Source organism: Brassica rapa, chromosome A05, assembly GCF_000309985.2.
Source record: "Brassica rapa cultivar Chiifu-401-42 chromosome A05, CAAS_Brap_v3.01, whole genome shotgun sequence".
NCBI lineage: Eukaryota > Viridiplantae > Streptophyta > Magnoliopsida > Brassicales > Brassicaceae > Brassica > Brassica rapa.
The window spans coordinates 14,663,253-14,678,361 of record NC_024799.2 but is presented as its reverse complement, the minus strand read 5'-3'; the positions used below and the strand labels follow the sequence as shown (position 1 = coordinate 14,678,361).

General features: G+C 44.1%; 1 protein-coding gene across 1 annotated transcript; it reads left to right on the top strand.

Annotated features, from left to right (window-relative positions):
• Positions 1 to 4,175: 4,175 nt before the first annotated feature.
• Positions 4,176 to 5,119, top strand: LOC103849933. The gene is made up of 2 exons (XM_009126641.2): positions 4,176 to 4,234; positions 4,312 to 5,119. The coding sequence occupies exons 1-2, from the start codon at positions 4,176 to 4,178 to the stop codon at positions 5,117 to 5,119; spliced, it is 867 nt and encodes a 288-aa protein (XP_009124889.1).
• Positions 5,120 to 15,109: the final 9,990 nt, after the last annotated feature.

Sequence of the window (15,109 nt, the reverse complement as noted above, 5' to 3'; positions counted from 1 at the left end):
AACGAGGACAATGGTTGTCGTATCTCATATGACAATGAGTCAGATTACTTGTTACTACTAACTGTCCAAATATCATCTGCCAAATAAGATGTACGATTTTTGGAGGAGCTCTTATTTTTCAAGCAAAAGCCAAGAGCTTTGTAATACTAGGTTCATGCGCCTCCAATGTTTCCTCCTTAAGCAAGTTAGTTACCACCCAATAACCTGACTTTACAGTGTACATCCCATTCTTATTATAGCTCCAACAGTATCCATCCGGATGATAATCTTAGCTTATGGCCAGCGATTGGATCAATGGGATGTCATCCTGATGGATAGATTTTCAAGCATAGTATTCCATCTCTCCGGGATTCCAATCATCAGATCACTTTCTGGCATCATTGGTTTAAGTACTGGTGCAATCGGCCTAGCTGGTTTTGCCGGTATCGTTGGGATCCAAAGATCTTTACAAATCCTAATCTCATTACCTGAGTGTAACTTTTGTCTAATTTCCAATGTTATTAATGGCTTTACAGCCATTATACTCTTCAACCAATATGAAGGATGGTTCACATCGTTTAGTTGCAACGACGAGCTACATCGGAAATACCGTCCTCTCAGAACTCTTGCCAGTAAGGAATTAGGAAATTGCACTAATCGCCACAACGGCTTCCCAAGTAATGTGAGGTTAAATTCATGAAGCATCCTGAATCCTATTCCTCCTTCCCCCCTTGATTTACAGAGTTTCTCCCACTTTACCCAGTGAATTCTTCTTTTAGGAGGGTTTGAGCTCCACTAGAACTAAGCAATAGCACTAGCTAAATTATCGCAAGTCTCTAAAGATAGAAGGAGGATTGACATTACATACGTAGGCAGAGCCAACAATATAGAATTTATTAGAACCTCCTTTCCTCTCCTTGATAGCCATCTTCTTGTCCAGCCACTAACACAGTTTTGTAGTAGTTCATTCAGAAAGGCGAACAGCCTTATCTTTGAACCGCTAATATCTTCAGGGATACCAAGATAGGAAACTATTCCTCCCTTATTTGCAATTCCAGTTGAAGTTTTTAAAGTTTCCTTGACATGTCCAAGTATTCTTTTAGCAAAGAGTAAGGAAGATTTTTTCAAAATTAATGCATTGTTTAGAAGCTTTTCCATAGATCCCAAGTGCTTTCATGATTTCATCGCATTCACGTGGCACCGCCTTGCAGAAGAATAGGCCATCATCAGAAAAGAGAAGGTGGGATACTGGAGGGCTGGCTAGCGCATGAAACGCGCATCCCCGTTATCTTTACTCGATTCTCAGCATGATTTAGAAGGCTAACGAGTGCTTCCGTGCATAAAATGAATATGAAAGGAGACAAAAGATCTTCCTGTTGCAAACCCCGTTTTGGGGTTATATATTCTCTTGGCTGACCATTGAATAAGACATGGTATTTCACCGATGACACACATTACATTATCCATTCAATCCAAGTATCTGAGAACCCCATCTTCTTCATGACCACATTGATAAATTCCCACTCAAACCTTTCATAAAGACTGACATGAGTAAAGTCTATGATAGGTTGGAGTGGGAATTTATCAGTGTGGTCATGAAGAAGATGGGATTAGCAGATACATGGATTGAATGGATAATGCGTTGTGTATCATCGGTGAAATACCATGTCTTATTCAATGGCCTCCAAGAGGTATTATAACTCCCAAACGTGGTTTGTGACAGGGAGATTTGTTGTCTCCTTTCATATTCATCTTATGCACGAAAGTGCTCGTTAGCCTTCTAAATCATGCTGAGAATCAAGGAAATATAACGGGGATGCGCGTCTCACGTGCTAGCCCTTCGGTATCCCACCTTCTCTTTGCTGATGATAGCATGTTCTTATGCATGGCAGAGCCACGTGAATGCAATGAAATCATGAAAGCACTTGGGACCTATGGGAAAACGTCTGGACAATGCATTAACTTTGAGAAAGCATCCTTACTCTTTGGTAAGAGAATACATGGACATGTCAAGGAAACTTTAAAATCTTCAACTGGAATTGGAAATGAGGTTGGAATGGGTTCCTATCTTGGTATCCATGAAGATATTTGCCTTTCTGAAGGAACGACTACAAAGCCATGTTAATGAATGGATAGAAGATGGTTATCAAGGGGGGGGGGGGGGGGGGTGGGGTGGGGAAGGAAGTACTCATAATATCTATACTATTGGCTCTACCCACGTATGTAATGTCAACCTTGTTTCTACCTTTAGAGACTTGTGAGAATTTAGCCAATGCCATTGCACAGTTATGGTGGAGCCCAAACCATCCTAAAAGAGGAGTTCACTAGGTAATGTGGGAGAAACTATGAAAATCATGGGACGAAGGAGGAATAAGATTCATGAATTTAACCTGGAATTGCTTGGAAAGCAGTTATGGCGATTAGTACAATTTCCAGATTACCTATTGGCAAGAGTTCTGAGAGGACGATATTTCTGATGGTGCTCGCTGTTGTGACTAAACGAGGTGAACAACCCCTCTTATGGGTGGAAGAGCATAATGGCTGCAAAACCATTAATAACAATGGGGATTAGACAAAAGGTACACTTTGGCAATGAGATTAGGATTTGGGAAGATCTTTGGGTCCCAACGATACAGCAAGACCAGCTAGGCCGATTACAACGGTACTTCATCCAATGATGTATGTAAGTGATCTGATGATTGGAAATCCGAATGTTGGACCCAATTTTGGTCAAGACCGAAATGGGCCCCGATCAGAGACATGGGCCGAGACATGCCGAGTCCCACAACCAGAATCGAGCTCGAAGAAGAGTCACAGAGGTCGCAATGATCGCGCAACAAGAAGCTGAGATCGCAGAGCTGGCACAGAGATCTCGGAGGCGACTCGCTATAAAAGAAGGAGAAGAAACAAGGAGGAGGACATGGGGAAAACCCTACAGAGAGCCTTACATTCATATCAATCTTATTGTCTTCCCACTTTTAGATTCCTTCTTGATCGAACTTGTGTGTATCATTCGATCTAGTTCAACTCATTGTATTCGATCCCAGTTATCAATAAAGTCTATTTTCGCCTACTGGAAATTATTTAACATCGTTGTGTTCTAAAGATATCGTTGCCCCCATCATTTGTCTTCCATAGATCAACCCCGATCACTATCAAATACTTTGTGTAGAATTTAGGTTCTACATTTTGGCGCCGTATGTGGGGAAGATAAACGAAAAAACATATTTGCAAAGATACCGATCTAAGTTTCCTAAGCGCGACTATGGACCCCAACCAAACGTCAAGAACCACTCCTTCGGGAATCAACGACATCGACCCTGTCAGATCCAATTTGCCAGCCGGAGTAACCCAGGTTGGATTAACTGGAACCACATATGCGACCGGAACAGCCCTGACGCAACGAATCCCTCCAATCGGGACTTCGAGTCAAGATCGGTCTCCTCTGATCAACCAGACGACAATTCCGGAGCAAATTGGAGCTCGGGTTTGGAACCGTCCCGGAAACAGACCACCCTCCGACGATCCAACTCGATCTCAATCCAGACCGATTTCACCAACTCATCTAGCCCAAAACCGAGGGGAACTGACCAAACTCCGAGGAATGATGACAACCCTAATCGATGAGATTCGAGGTCAAAGGACAACCAACCAAGCCCTTGCTAATAGGCTAGACCATGCCGAAAAGGAACTCGAGAAAGAAACAGAGCACCCCTCGACCCATTGAGGGGGACGTCCAACGTACAAAGTACCAGACTGTTCGGTACTCCAGAAATCCCAAGCGCCCGATCCGGATGATACACGGGAGAGAATTCGGAACGGTCCCAACCGCAAGGCATCGCCCACCGAAGTTTAAGTTACAGTGGATTGGATGAAATCGAAACCGAACTCCAATGACCACAAAGCACCCCGATCCAATTCCATAACGGATCGGCAGAAAGGCAAGGAGAGCCAAGGACGCGAGCTTCACATCCGAACCATTCCGTCCCCGAAAATCAAATCCATCTGCGACGAGGACCTTCCATCAGGTAGGGCTCGACAACCAAGCGGAACAAACCCGAAGACACGACTCTTGCAATCCCATCAATGTGGACCCTCAAAGGGAAGATTTGGGGACCCCAAGCGAAAACGGAACCTTGCAGAACTATATTGAAAAGAATGATGCCGAGCTCAAAAGGATACACGCGATCGTGCACATGGCAACGAGCTCCGCCCCGGACATCGATATCGTCATTGAAGAAATGAGAAGGACCTCGTTTACAAACAGAATCACCAGCGTAAGACTACATCACGTGGGAAAATTAAAATTCCCCGAGTACACTGGAAGCACAGATCCAACAGCCCATGTGCGAGCCTTCCGCCTAGCGATATCGAGAGCGCACTAGAGTGGTTCGCCGGACTAGAAGAAAATTCTATCGACAACTTCACCCAGTTGGTGTCAATATTCCTGAAACAATACTCAGTCTTCATAGAGACCAAAGTCACCAAAGCAGACCTTTGGAATCTCAAACAAACACCTTTCAAACCATTAAGAGCGTACATAAATAAGTTCCGAGAAATCAAGGCCAAGATTTTGCACTCCAACGAGGTCGTCGCCCTAGCAGCATTAAAGAATGGAGTTTGGTTCTCATCCAAGTTTAGGGAAGAACTGGCAGTTCGAACACCTGTATCACTGGTTGACGCCTTACGGAGAGCCTCATACTTCACCACCCATGAAGAGGAGGTCGCAGCATTAAAGGAACAATACAGCGCGAACAAGAATAATACAATCAAAAAGCCGGCGACCCCCAAAGAACCAACCACCAAGGGACAACACTGCTACTCGATAAATAGCTCGCCGCAGAAATCGTCAACATACGACCTCAGAAAATACTGCGCCTTCCACGACCGCAAGGGCCACTCAACCGAGGAATGCCGAGCTGCACTTCGCAATCAAAACGAAAACAAGAAAACTAACGAAGAAGCAGGAGAAGAAGAGGAACCAGTAACTCGGAAATATAACCGAAAGACCAAGGTCCCAACGAACAAAAGGGAGAGGGAGATCGAGCAGGAATCACCAAGCTCTCCACCTCCGGCTCTGAAGAAAAGAGTCGACATGATTTCATGGGGGCAGAACAGCAAAGCAACCGACGAAATCTAGAGCCAAACCGAAGGGAAAATCCATTTCGAGATCACGGTAGCAATCCGCACGCTAGAAAAAAACGACGAGGACACCCCTCCTCCCCAGGTCATGAAGTACAACCAAAACACAAGACCTCCTAGCATGAATTTTTTCAACTTCAAGCGAAAGAATAAAATAAACAAAATTCGTGAGCTCTTGGAGAAACCGATTCAGAAAAAGACAGAATGCAGACTGTCAATTGCAATCTGTCTGGGGGGGCAGAGACATTACCAACCAGCACCGATTAAGAGATGGAACTTCCAGGCCCATAATGAGGGTAGGAAAACGATTGATTTCATTTATGGAGGCTCGACGTTCTGTAACTCAGTCAACTCGATCAAATCATACCAGAGGAGAGCTGAGAACAATGTAGGAATTAGAGAATCCTTAATAGGTCCTTACCATGAAATCACCTTCAACGAAAACGAAACCGCAGACCTTGATAAACCACACGACAACGCTCTCGTGATTTGAATCAACGTCGGTGGCTGCGAACTATCCCGAGTAATGATCGCCACCGGAAGCTCAGTCGACGTCCTCTTCTACGAAGCATCTAAAAAATAGGATTCCCCAAAGCACTCCTAAAACAAGAGCGAACTCCTCTCATTGGATTTGCAGGAGAGACCACCTACTCTCTCGGATCAATCGAGCTTGCGGTAACCACCGGAGAAGTCAGAAAAATCGTAGAATTCATCATGATAGACCATCCAGCCCCATTCAATGCGATCCTTGGTAGACCTTGGCCATACAGCATGAAGGCAGTTCCTTCGACATATCATCAATGCCTGAAGTTCCCAACGTCAAAAGGAGTCGAAACTATCAGAGCAAGCTAGAAGAACTCCAGGACATGCTACCTCGCAAACTTTAAGGACATCAAACAACAACCTTAATCATAACCAAAGCTAACAAATAGACGTACCTACGTACACGAACAATCGAACAACCGACCCTGTCCTCAGGGGAATAATCAAACTACGTTATGACTTGATCCCTCGACGAGGGTACGTAGACAACTCACGACACGAGTTCAGTCTCCTCCCACCAACAGAACTCAAAGTAAACACACCGCAACACCCGTGGAACAGCAGCTTGATAATGTCAAAGACTGTTTTCTTTCACTAATTTGTAATGAAACAGAATCCAACATCTTAGCAAATACAATCCCTAGACGTTCGAGCACAACAAATTTCTCATATCAGGAAATCGCATAAAATTCCCAGCTGACCAAAAACCAGGACCCTGATCAAGTCCTCGGTCGCGGCCAACACCGCCAACAAGCGCGACAAAACTAAAAAACAAAATCTTTTGTTACATCAAAAGTGTCGATAAGAATATTTACAAAAATCGACACATGCCCCCAAAAGGTCGGCTTCGCACGAACCATAAAGTGGCGACAAAAAAATCGGGACTCACGATCCCTTCTTTATTAAAATAAAAGGAATATTAATAAAGCAACAGAAGCAAAAAAAAAAAACAAAAGTTTTTTTCTTCCAAAAATCTATTCTTCGATGCCAAATTCACCGTCCTCAAACCGGTCATCTGAGCACTTCGCCGCACCATCCGCTGCAGAAGGAACCTTAGCAAAGAAATCCTCGGGCAAATCCTCTGAAATCTGGGGCAGGTCGAGCTTCCCGATAGAGAAATTCGAGGTCGCCATCACATCAACTTCAGATCCGAGCTCGACCTCCTTTGCTTAAAGCCACAGCAACTCATCCGAAGCCAAGAGATTATTGTTCATAATCTCTTTCAAGAGATCTATGTTGGCCACAACTTCCCGAAGACGAGCCTCACTATCAACCGCCGCCTTCTTTTGTTCCCATTTTTCCTTCAGAGAAATCAACACTTCAAGATAGCTGTCCGCCATAACTTTCTTGGCATCATAGATCGCACGGCGGCTATCATCAGCAAACTTGTTGGCAGAAGATTGTTGGGGTAAAAATCGGTCACGACGGAATCAATGTCTGAAAGTCCGTAAAAATCAGCATAAACGTTTTTACGAAAAGTAATCTTCGTAAATATATCTTTACGAAGAGCCTTGCAGTAAAATCTCGTCCAAATCTCAATCGAACCACTAAATACCGATTGTCCGAAGGCAACAGACATGTATCCAAATCGGCCGCAGACAAGCTCGAGTATGGATATCAGACCGCGGACAAGCCAAGCTCGATCGATACACGGCGGCCAAGCATGCACACAGCTCGGACGCTACGTAGCGACAGAGCCCGAGCCAAGCTTGGTCGCTACGTAGCGATCGAGCGTCCGTCTTGCTCGGTCGCTACGTAGCGACCGAGCATCCATCCCGCTCGGTCGCTACGTAGCCACCGGGGTCGAGCCAAAGTTCGGTCGCTGCGTAGCGACCGAGCTCTTCCGAACATCGGTACGACACCAGTCCATGCATTCTCGTCAAACTTTCAAATGCTATCTCCCGAAGACCGTAGCGAGGTCAGTCTATGTTTTCCGCTAGGGGTGGGCGTTCGGGTACCCGTTCGGGTTCGGGTCGGGTATTTCGGATATTCGGGTATTTCGGTATAAGAGTATAGAACCCGTTCGGGTATTTTGATATTTCGGGTCGTGTTCGGGTTTTTTCACTTCGGGTTCGGATATTTTCGGATATATCCGAACTTCAAACAAATTTTTTTTTTGAAAAACATGTTTTGACCTGTATTGAAACCATTCTTGAAACATTATACAAACAGGAGCACAAACAAGTAAATCAAACCAAACCTCTACTGAACACAAACAAGTAAACCACGTTTCATTCCTCTACTTGTAATAAACTTTACAACCAAAAGTCAAACAAAGTCGACGAACTTTTACGCATCAAACAAACAGAATCAAACTTCTAATCATCATACACGCAAAATCAAACAAAAGAAAGAAATTGAAAAAAAGATCGACAATTACATTTGTTCGGTTTCTTGACGTCACCGAGTAAGAAAAAAAAAAGATGAGTATTTAAGGTTTCCAGTTTGTTAATTTATGAGATTAAATCTTAACCACTTAAGAAGAATCTAGGAAACATAATTTTCGGGAACACTAAACGATTTGTATGATGCTTGGACATATTGCACGACACAATTTTGGGAAAGAGAATAAATCATAAATGGTAAGGTTTTGGTTAAGTTCGGTTATATTCGGGTAGGTTCGGATATCGGGTAATAACCGATCGGGTTCGGTTAACCGAAAAGGGATAGGATGAAAACCGATCGGGTATTTGGCACTAACCGAACCCGAACCGAACCCCTTACTTCGGGTCGGGTTCGGGTTCGGGTTCGGGTATCGGTTATTATGCCCACCCCTATTTTCCGCTATTCTAAATCATCGATCAAACTTCGCGGATTAGAAACCGCGGAAAGTTTTTTCTTTGTCGAAAGAAATCGTAGTAAACGCTTCGAGTCGGAAGACGGCCCAAAGGGACCTAAAACACGACTCGAGGCCCATCCTGCGATTTCTTAACCAAAAGCCCGTAAACCACAGCACGGTTTACGCTTGGTCCACAAGGAAGGATAAATGTCAAGTTTCCGCGGATAAATACGGAAGTTTTGAAGATAATTGTGAAAATCGGGAAAAATGGAATATCTCTATTTTTATGCTATGACGGCTTAAGGGCAGAAGAGTAAAAGTGTAAACCGACCTTGGAGCTAGTATATAAGGAGTCCTAGGCGAGGAGCATAAAGGAGGACTTTTTAGACTCGAGATTCTCTGCACTTAGAAACTTTAGGCTTTATTCTCGACAAGTTCGGTTTCTATGACTGGCACTCAATTACTAGAAGAACTCGCCCAGGCAGTTCGATCTCTTGTCCAGCTCTATCAATTGAACTACGTTCGGCTTGATCCTCGAAAGGGGTACGTAGGCAGCCTTTAACAAGGTTCAGTCCGAAATCAATCAAAAACCTTTTCTTTATCTATTTCGTCTTTTGTTATCGAGCTGCGACTCAACTAGGTTTGAGCTATTAGGCCGCTAGAACTAAGTAACTCACTGACAGCCTTTGCGGCCAAAGCTTTTATGATCTCTTGTAATGATCGCAATGCTCTTACGCGGACTCGAAATAAGATCCACTGTTTTCTCTAAACTCGTTTGTTATCTTTTCATGATTTCCGCATATTTTTGTTCACTTGTCGTTGGCTCTCGTAGAGATCCGGGACCTCTGAGAAATTAGGGTTTTCTTAGTTTCCTAATTTAAACGTAAATCGACAGTGCGAATTTCGGTTCCCACACTTTGGCGCTAGAAGGAGGGGGGTTACGGATTACTCTTACTCATGGCCACAAAACGCTTGATCGAAACTATGTCTGGATATATGAAAGACAAACTCGCAGCACTGACTGCTCCTATGTTCAACAAAATTGAAAGCCTTGCTGCGACCTTCCGCCACAGGAAGATCACTAAAACAAGCTCGCGATTTCTCTTTCTAAACGTAAAGGAAAACGATAAATCTTATCAAACCCCGTAAGATTGGCTCATTACCGAACGAAAGAAATATCGATGCGTAAAGGTTTTACCAAAACACGTTTTCCGTTGAAATTTCGGAAGGATAAAACTTGTTCTCCCAAAAACCGCTGAAAAACCCCTAGGTTAATCGCGGAAAAAAGAAACACAACAAAACGATTACCTAGCTCGGTCGCTACGTAGCGACTGAGCACGCACAGGTTGCTCGGTCGCTACGTAGCGACCGAGCACGCACACTGCTCGGTCGCTACGTAGCGACCGAGAAAACACACTGCTCGGTCGCTACATAGCAACCGAGCACGCACACGCTGCTCGGTTGCTACGTAGCGACCGAGCACACACACGCTGCTCGGTCGCTACGTAGCGACCGAGCTCAAGCCAACTCTCCACTCGTTCTGTAGCGACCGGTAAGGCCTCAGAAAGGTCCTCCTTTGGGTTCTATTGTGAATCCTCATCGAAACGCTTTTCGTTTCGTCTCAATCGGAGTTTCCGTTGAGATTTTACGACGAAAACAAGTAGGACTCTTCTTGGCTTGCTTCTACTCGCTACGTAGCGACCTGTCAGGCCGTCAGTCGCTACGTAGCGACCTGTAAGGCCTCAGAAAGGTCCTCCTTTTTGTTCTCTTTTGAATCCTCATCGAAACGCTTTTCGTTTCGTCTCAATCGGAGTTTCCGTTGAGATTTTACGACGAAAACAAGTAGGACTCTTCTTGGCTTGCTTCCACTCGCTACGTAGCGACCTGTCAGACCGTCAGTCGCTACGTAGCGACCTGTAAGGCCTAAGAAAGGACCTCCTTTGGGTTCTCTTGTGAATCCTCATCGAAACGCTTTTCGTTTTGTCTCAATCGGAGTTTCCGTTGAGATTTTACGACGAAAACAAGTAGGACTCTTCTTGGCTTGCTTCCACTCGCTATGTAGCGACCTGTCAGGCCGTCAGTCGCTACGTAGCGACCTGTAAGGCCTCAGAAAGGTCCTCCATTGTGTTCTCTTTTGAATCCTCATCGAAATGCTTTTCGTTTCGTCTCAATCGGAGTTTCCGTTGAGATTTTACGACGAAAACAAGTAGGACTCTTCTTGGCTTGCTTCCACTCGCTACGTAGCGACCAGTCAGACCGTCAGTCGCTACGTAGCGACCTGTAAGGCCTCAGAAAGGACCTCCTTTGGTTTCTCTTTTGAATCCTCATCGAAACGCTTTTCGTTTCGTCTCAATCGGAGTTTTCGTTGAGATTTTACGACGAAAACAAGTAGGACTCTTCCTGGCTTGCTTCCACTCGCTACGTAGCGACCTGTCAGACCCCCAGCACGCTACATTGCGACCTTTCAGGCTTCAAAAAGCTCCTCCTTTGGGTTCTCTTTTGAATCCCAATCGAAACGCTTTTCGTTTCGTCTCAATCGGAGTTTCCATCGAGATTTTACGACAAAAAAAATAAGACTCGTCTAAACTCCTTCGCTTGCTCCTACTCGCCCTTACCTCCAGCTTTGTATTCTCCTTCAAATCTCGATCAAAACGTCTCTTGTTTCTATCGTAGTTACCATTGAAACTTTACGATAAAAAAAAAAACCCGCAAAGACTTGTTTTCTCGCATGGATTTAGATTAATCGTATAAAACGGCAGCGGTTAACTTAACCTCTTAGCCGCCTTAACTATACGATTACGTTGAACCTTTTTACAAAAATAGACGTCTTATCTAAGGAGAAGATAACAGTCAAGTTCGGAAGATAAAGGTCAAGTTTCAAAGGATACACACCAATATCGGAAATGGCGAACATACACGAGAAGAGGAAAGGGAAATGAGCAAGCAAAACTGAGAAGAGACAAAACTGCATCTTCGAGAGAACTAAGTTATTTCCGACTTGAAATTTTTGAAATCACACTTGGAATTTTCGTAGGAAATTACTTTGAGGCTGCCATAGAACTTTAGGGAACGTAAAACCTATGCGGATAGTCTAGCGAACTAAGTTTTAAAGCGATTTTTCCTGTCTCGATATATTGTTCCATAATTGTTCATCCAGATCTTGCAAACCGATCTAAACTCTCCGAAAGTCGAGAAACGATCGCCACGCATATCAAGCTCGCTTCTTAAAGAGAGAAAAAGTTAGAGACATGAACGTCGTCTTAAAACCGATTTGTTTCTGGCAATTTTCTCGGAACCGACATATCCCAACTCGTCAACGTGGAAACAACCAAATCACAGTCCTAGCGTCCTCTATAAATCGTCCCGAATTATCGATCATTCCAAACATCAGAATAGAAAACGTACAAAACCCTTCAAAGTATCGGTTCAACCGTTTTCTTTCGAAAAAAAAAAGGGGAGTAGGTACGTATACTATACTCGTATACTCCCAAACTTCAAAAACTTCTGCAAATCGTCAAGAATAGGCAAACGACAATCTTAATATTCGTCTAAACGCTAGCAACATATCCAGACGATCATGAACATAATCTCAAAAACTATACATCATTTCTTGTCGCAATCATGCGTACAGAAAACTTGTACCAATATCAAACTGAAACTCGACGATTAGCCAAAGTATTGAAGCCTTTTCCGGTTTCAGAAAGCCAGTTTCGTTTTAAAATTTTTTACGAGAAATCTTCAATTACCAAAGCATTTCTTTCAGTTTCCGTTATACCAAGTAAGTCACGAAAAAGCATCGAAAATATTTGCGACGAAGAAAACTCGAGAATAGATGTAGCATTGTGCACATTAAAAGGAGCACTTTCCTCCCGATGGTTAGCTAGATCCACCTCTGGTTGACCAATTCGTTCAAGAAACGAATGTGTCATGAGAATCCTCTCGAAAAACCTATGAAAAACGTTCTGCGACTAGATCGTATTGAAATAAACTTCGGTAACACTCCATGAGTAACTCCAAGCAACTTTCACCAAAGATCAAAATCACAGCGGGAACGTTTCTCGAAAAACCCGCAGAAACAATGCTACTTTGACATATGTATACATATTACTGATTTACGACCTTAGTAAAATCGGTTATATGATATGATAAATTATCGTATAGCCCACAGTCGGAAATCATATGATAAATTCTTCGTAACGAAACTAAGTCCTAACAACCAAACGGTTAACGGAAAATCTAAACTTTTCGAAAATTGACCAAGTTCAATACGCTCCACAATTCACTTTAAGCCCGCAACGTTTTAACCATAATACGCGGCATGTAAGGAAAAATTCGTAACAAAGCTTCTAGAGCTATACGAAACATCCTAAAAAATGCACGAAATACATCTCGGAAGGCCAACACATCACAAAGCACTATGAAGGAAAACGCTTGTTCCCATGGACAATTTCACACGACACCTCAGTCATAATTCCTCGATCGCAAATAAAACTATTAGCATCCAAACATGAACAACAATTTTGGCTGCGAACATTCGTAGTCAAACTAGAATGTTTTTCAAACGCATGGCTAAGACTAAACCCTTGCAACATCGCAAAATATCTTCAAGCCCGCGAACATTTCAAGCACAAAACGTGGCATACGAAAGAATAACAAATCTACAGCATCGCGAGACGTTGCAGACGCCTGAAGATTAGTTCTTCGACGAAATTTCCTTCCTCGATAAAAACACCTTCATGGAAGACCAGACACTCATACGCACTAACTTCTTCTCAAAAAATATTCTTCGCGAAGACTCGAAACGGTATTCTTTTACCATTAAGTTTGTTGCTGATCACAACCTCTCAACGTCCTAAACAGAGTTAGCCATCTCGTAGAGATGACTCTCGTACATCCGACACAAGGATAATAGCGCTATAAAAGAAACCCAAAATCTTTGGTCAGCACTTCCAGGAGGCTTAAAATCCTTGGAGAGATGCTCGGTTCCAACCATACAAGTCGTATAAGCCGAGAACCTATCGCGGACTTTAAATCGGTATGGAATCAGGATGAAACTGAAACGGGATACGTAAGTCGAATTACTCATCGCACCCTTTTTTCTAATTCTTTTTTAGAACCAGGAGTAAACCTAGGTCTTGCCCTAAACCCAGCGCACTGGTCTCTAACATCTCTAGGCATAGTATCAAACACCCTGATACGAGATCCCAAAATTTGTCTCTTTGCCAACATTCGAACGTCTTCAGAAAATCCCGCAAGATCACACACTGCGGAAAACTCTCGAAACAGATCACGGATATAGCAGTTCACACAGAGTTAGATTACGAGATGACAACTCGTAGTCTTCCCTCTACACCCATACAAAATGCCATCGGCAGCAACACGCCTTATAACCACTACATAAAAATTAGACCATAAAGGTCCCACTGGAAAACTAGTCATAAGAACCTTAACTCCAAGACGAACTACGAAAGGCTTGATCCCTTCAACAAGGGTACGTAGGCAGCCGTCATAAGGCGCAGCCCCAATCTTATCGCGTTTTCTACTTTTAGGAGAGCGAGAAGATCACTTACCACAGACCTTTTCAACAATTAATTCCGCCTAACTCACCTAACTTGCCTAACTTTCCAAGCCACTCGCTAGAACCTCACGCTAGAAGCTCATGGTGCTAACGAGCTAGGGGGCTAACTATTGGGGTCAAAATCGGTCACGACGGAATCAATGTCTGAAAGTCCGTAAAAATCAGCATAAACGTTTTTTACGAAAAGTAATCTTCGTAAAGATATCTTTACAAAGAGCCTTGCAGTAAAATCTCGTCCAAATCTCAATCGAACCACTAAATACCGATTGTCCGAAGGCAACGGACATGTATCCAAATAGGCCGCGGACAAGCTCGAGTATGGAAATCAGACCGCGGACAAGCCAAGCTCGATCGATACGCGGCGGCCAAGCATGCACACAGCTCGGTCGCTACGTAGCGACCATGCTCGAGCCAAGCTCGATCGCTACATAGCGACCGAGCGTCCGTCCCGCTCGGTCGCTACGTAGCGACCGAACCCGAGCCAAGCTCGGTCGCTACGTAGCAACCGAGCGTCCATCTCGCTCGGTCGCTACGTAGCGACCAAGCTCGGCCAAGCTCGGTCGCTACGTAGCGACCGAGCGCTCGTTCCGCTCGGTCGCTACGTAGCGACCGGGCTCGAGCCAAAGTTCGGTCGCTACGTAGCTACCGAGCTCTTCCGAACATCGGTACGACACCAGTCCATGCATTCTCGTCAAACCTTCAAATGCTATCTCCCGAAGACCGTAGCGAGCTCAGTCTATGTTTTCTGCTATTCTAAATCATCGATCAAACTTCGCGGATTAGAAACCGCGGAAAGTTCTTTCTTTGTCGAAAGAAATCGTAGTAAACCTTCGAGTCGGAAGACGGCCCAAAGGGACCTAAAACACGACTCGAGGCCCATCCTGCGATTTCTTAACCAAAAGCCCGTAAACCACAGCACGGTTTACGCTTGGTCCACAAGGAAGGATAAATGTCAAGTTTCCGCGGATAAATACGGAAGTTTTGAAGATAATTGTGAAAATCGGGAAAAATGGAATATCTCCATTTTTATGCTGTGATGGCTTAATGGCAGAAGAGTAAAAGCGTAAACCGACCTTGGAGCTAGTATA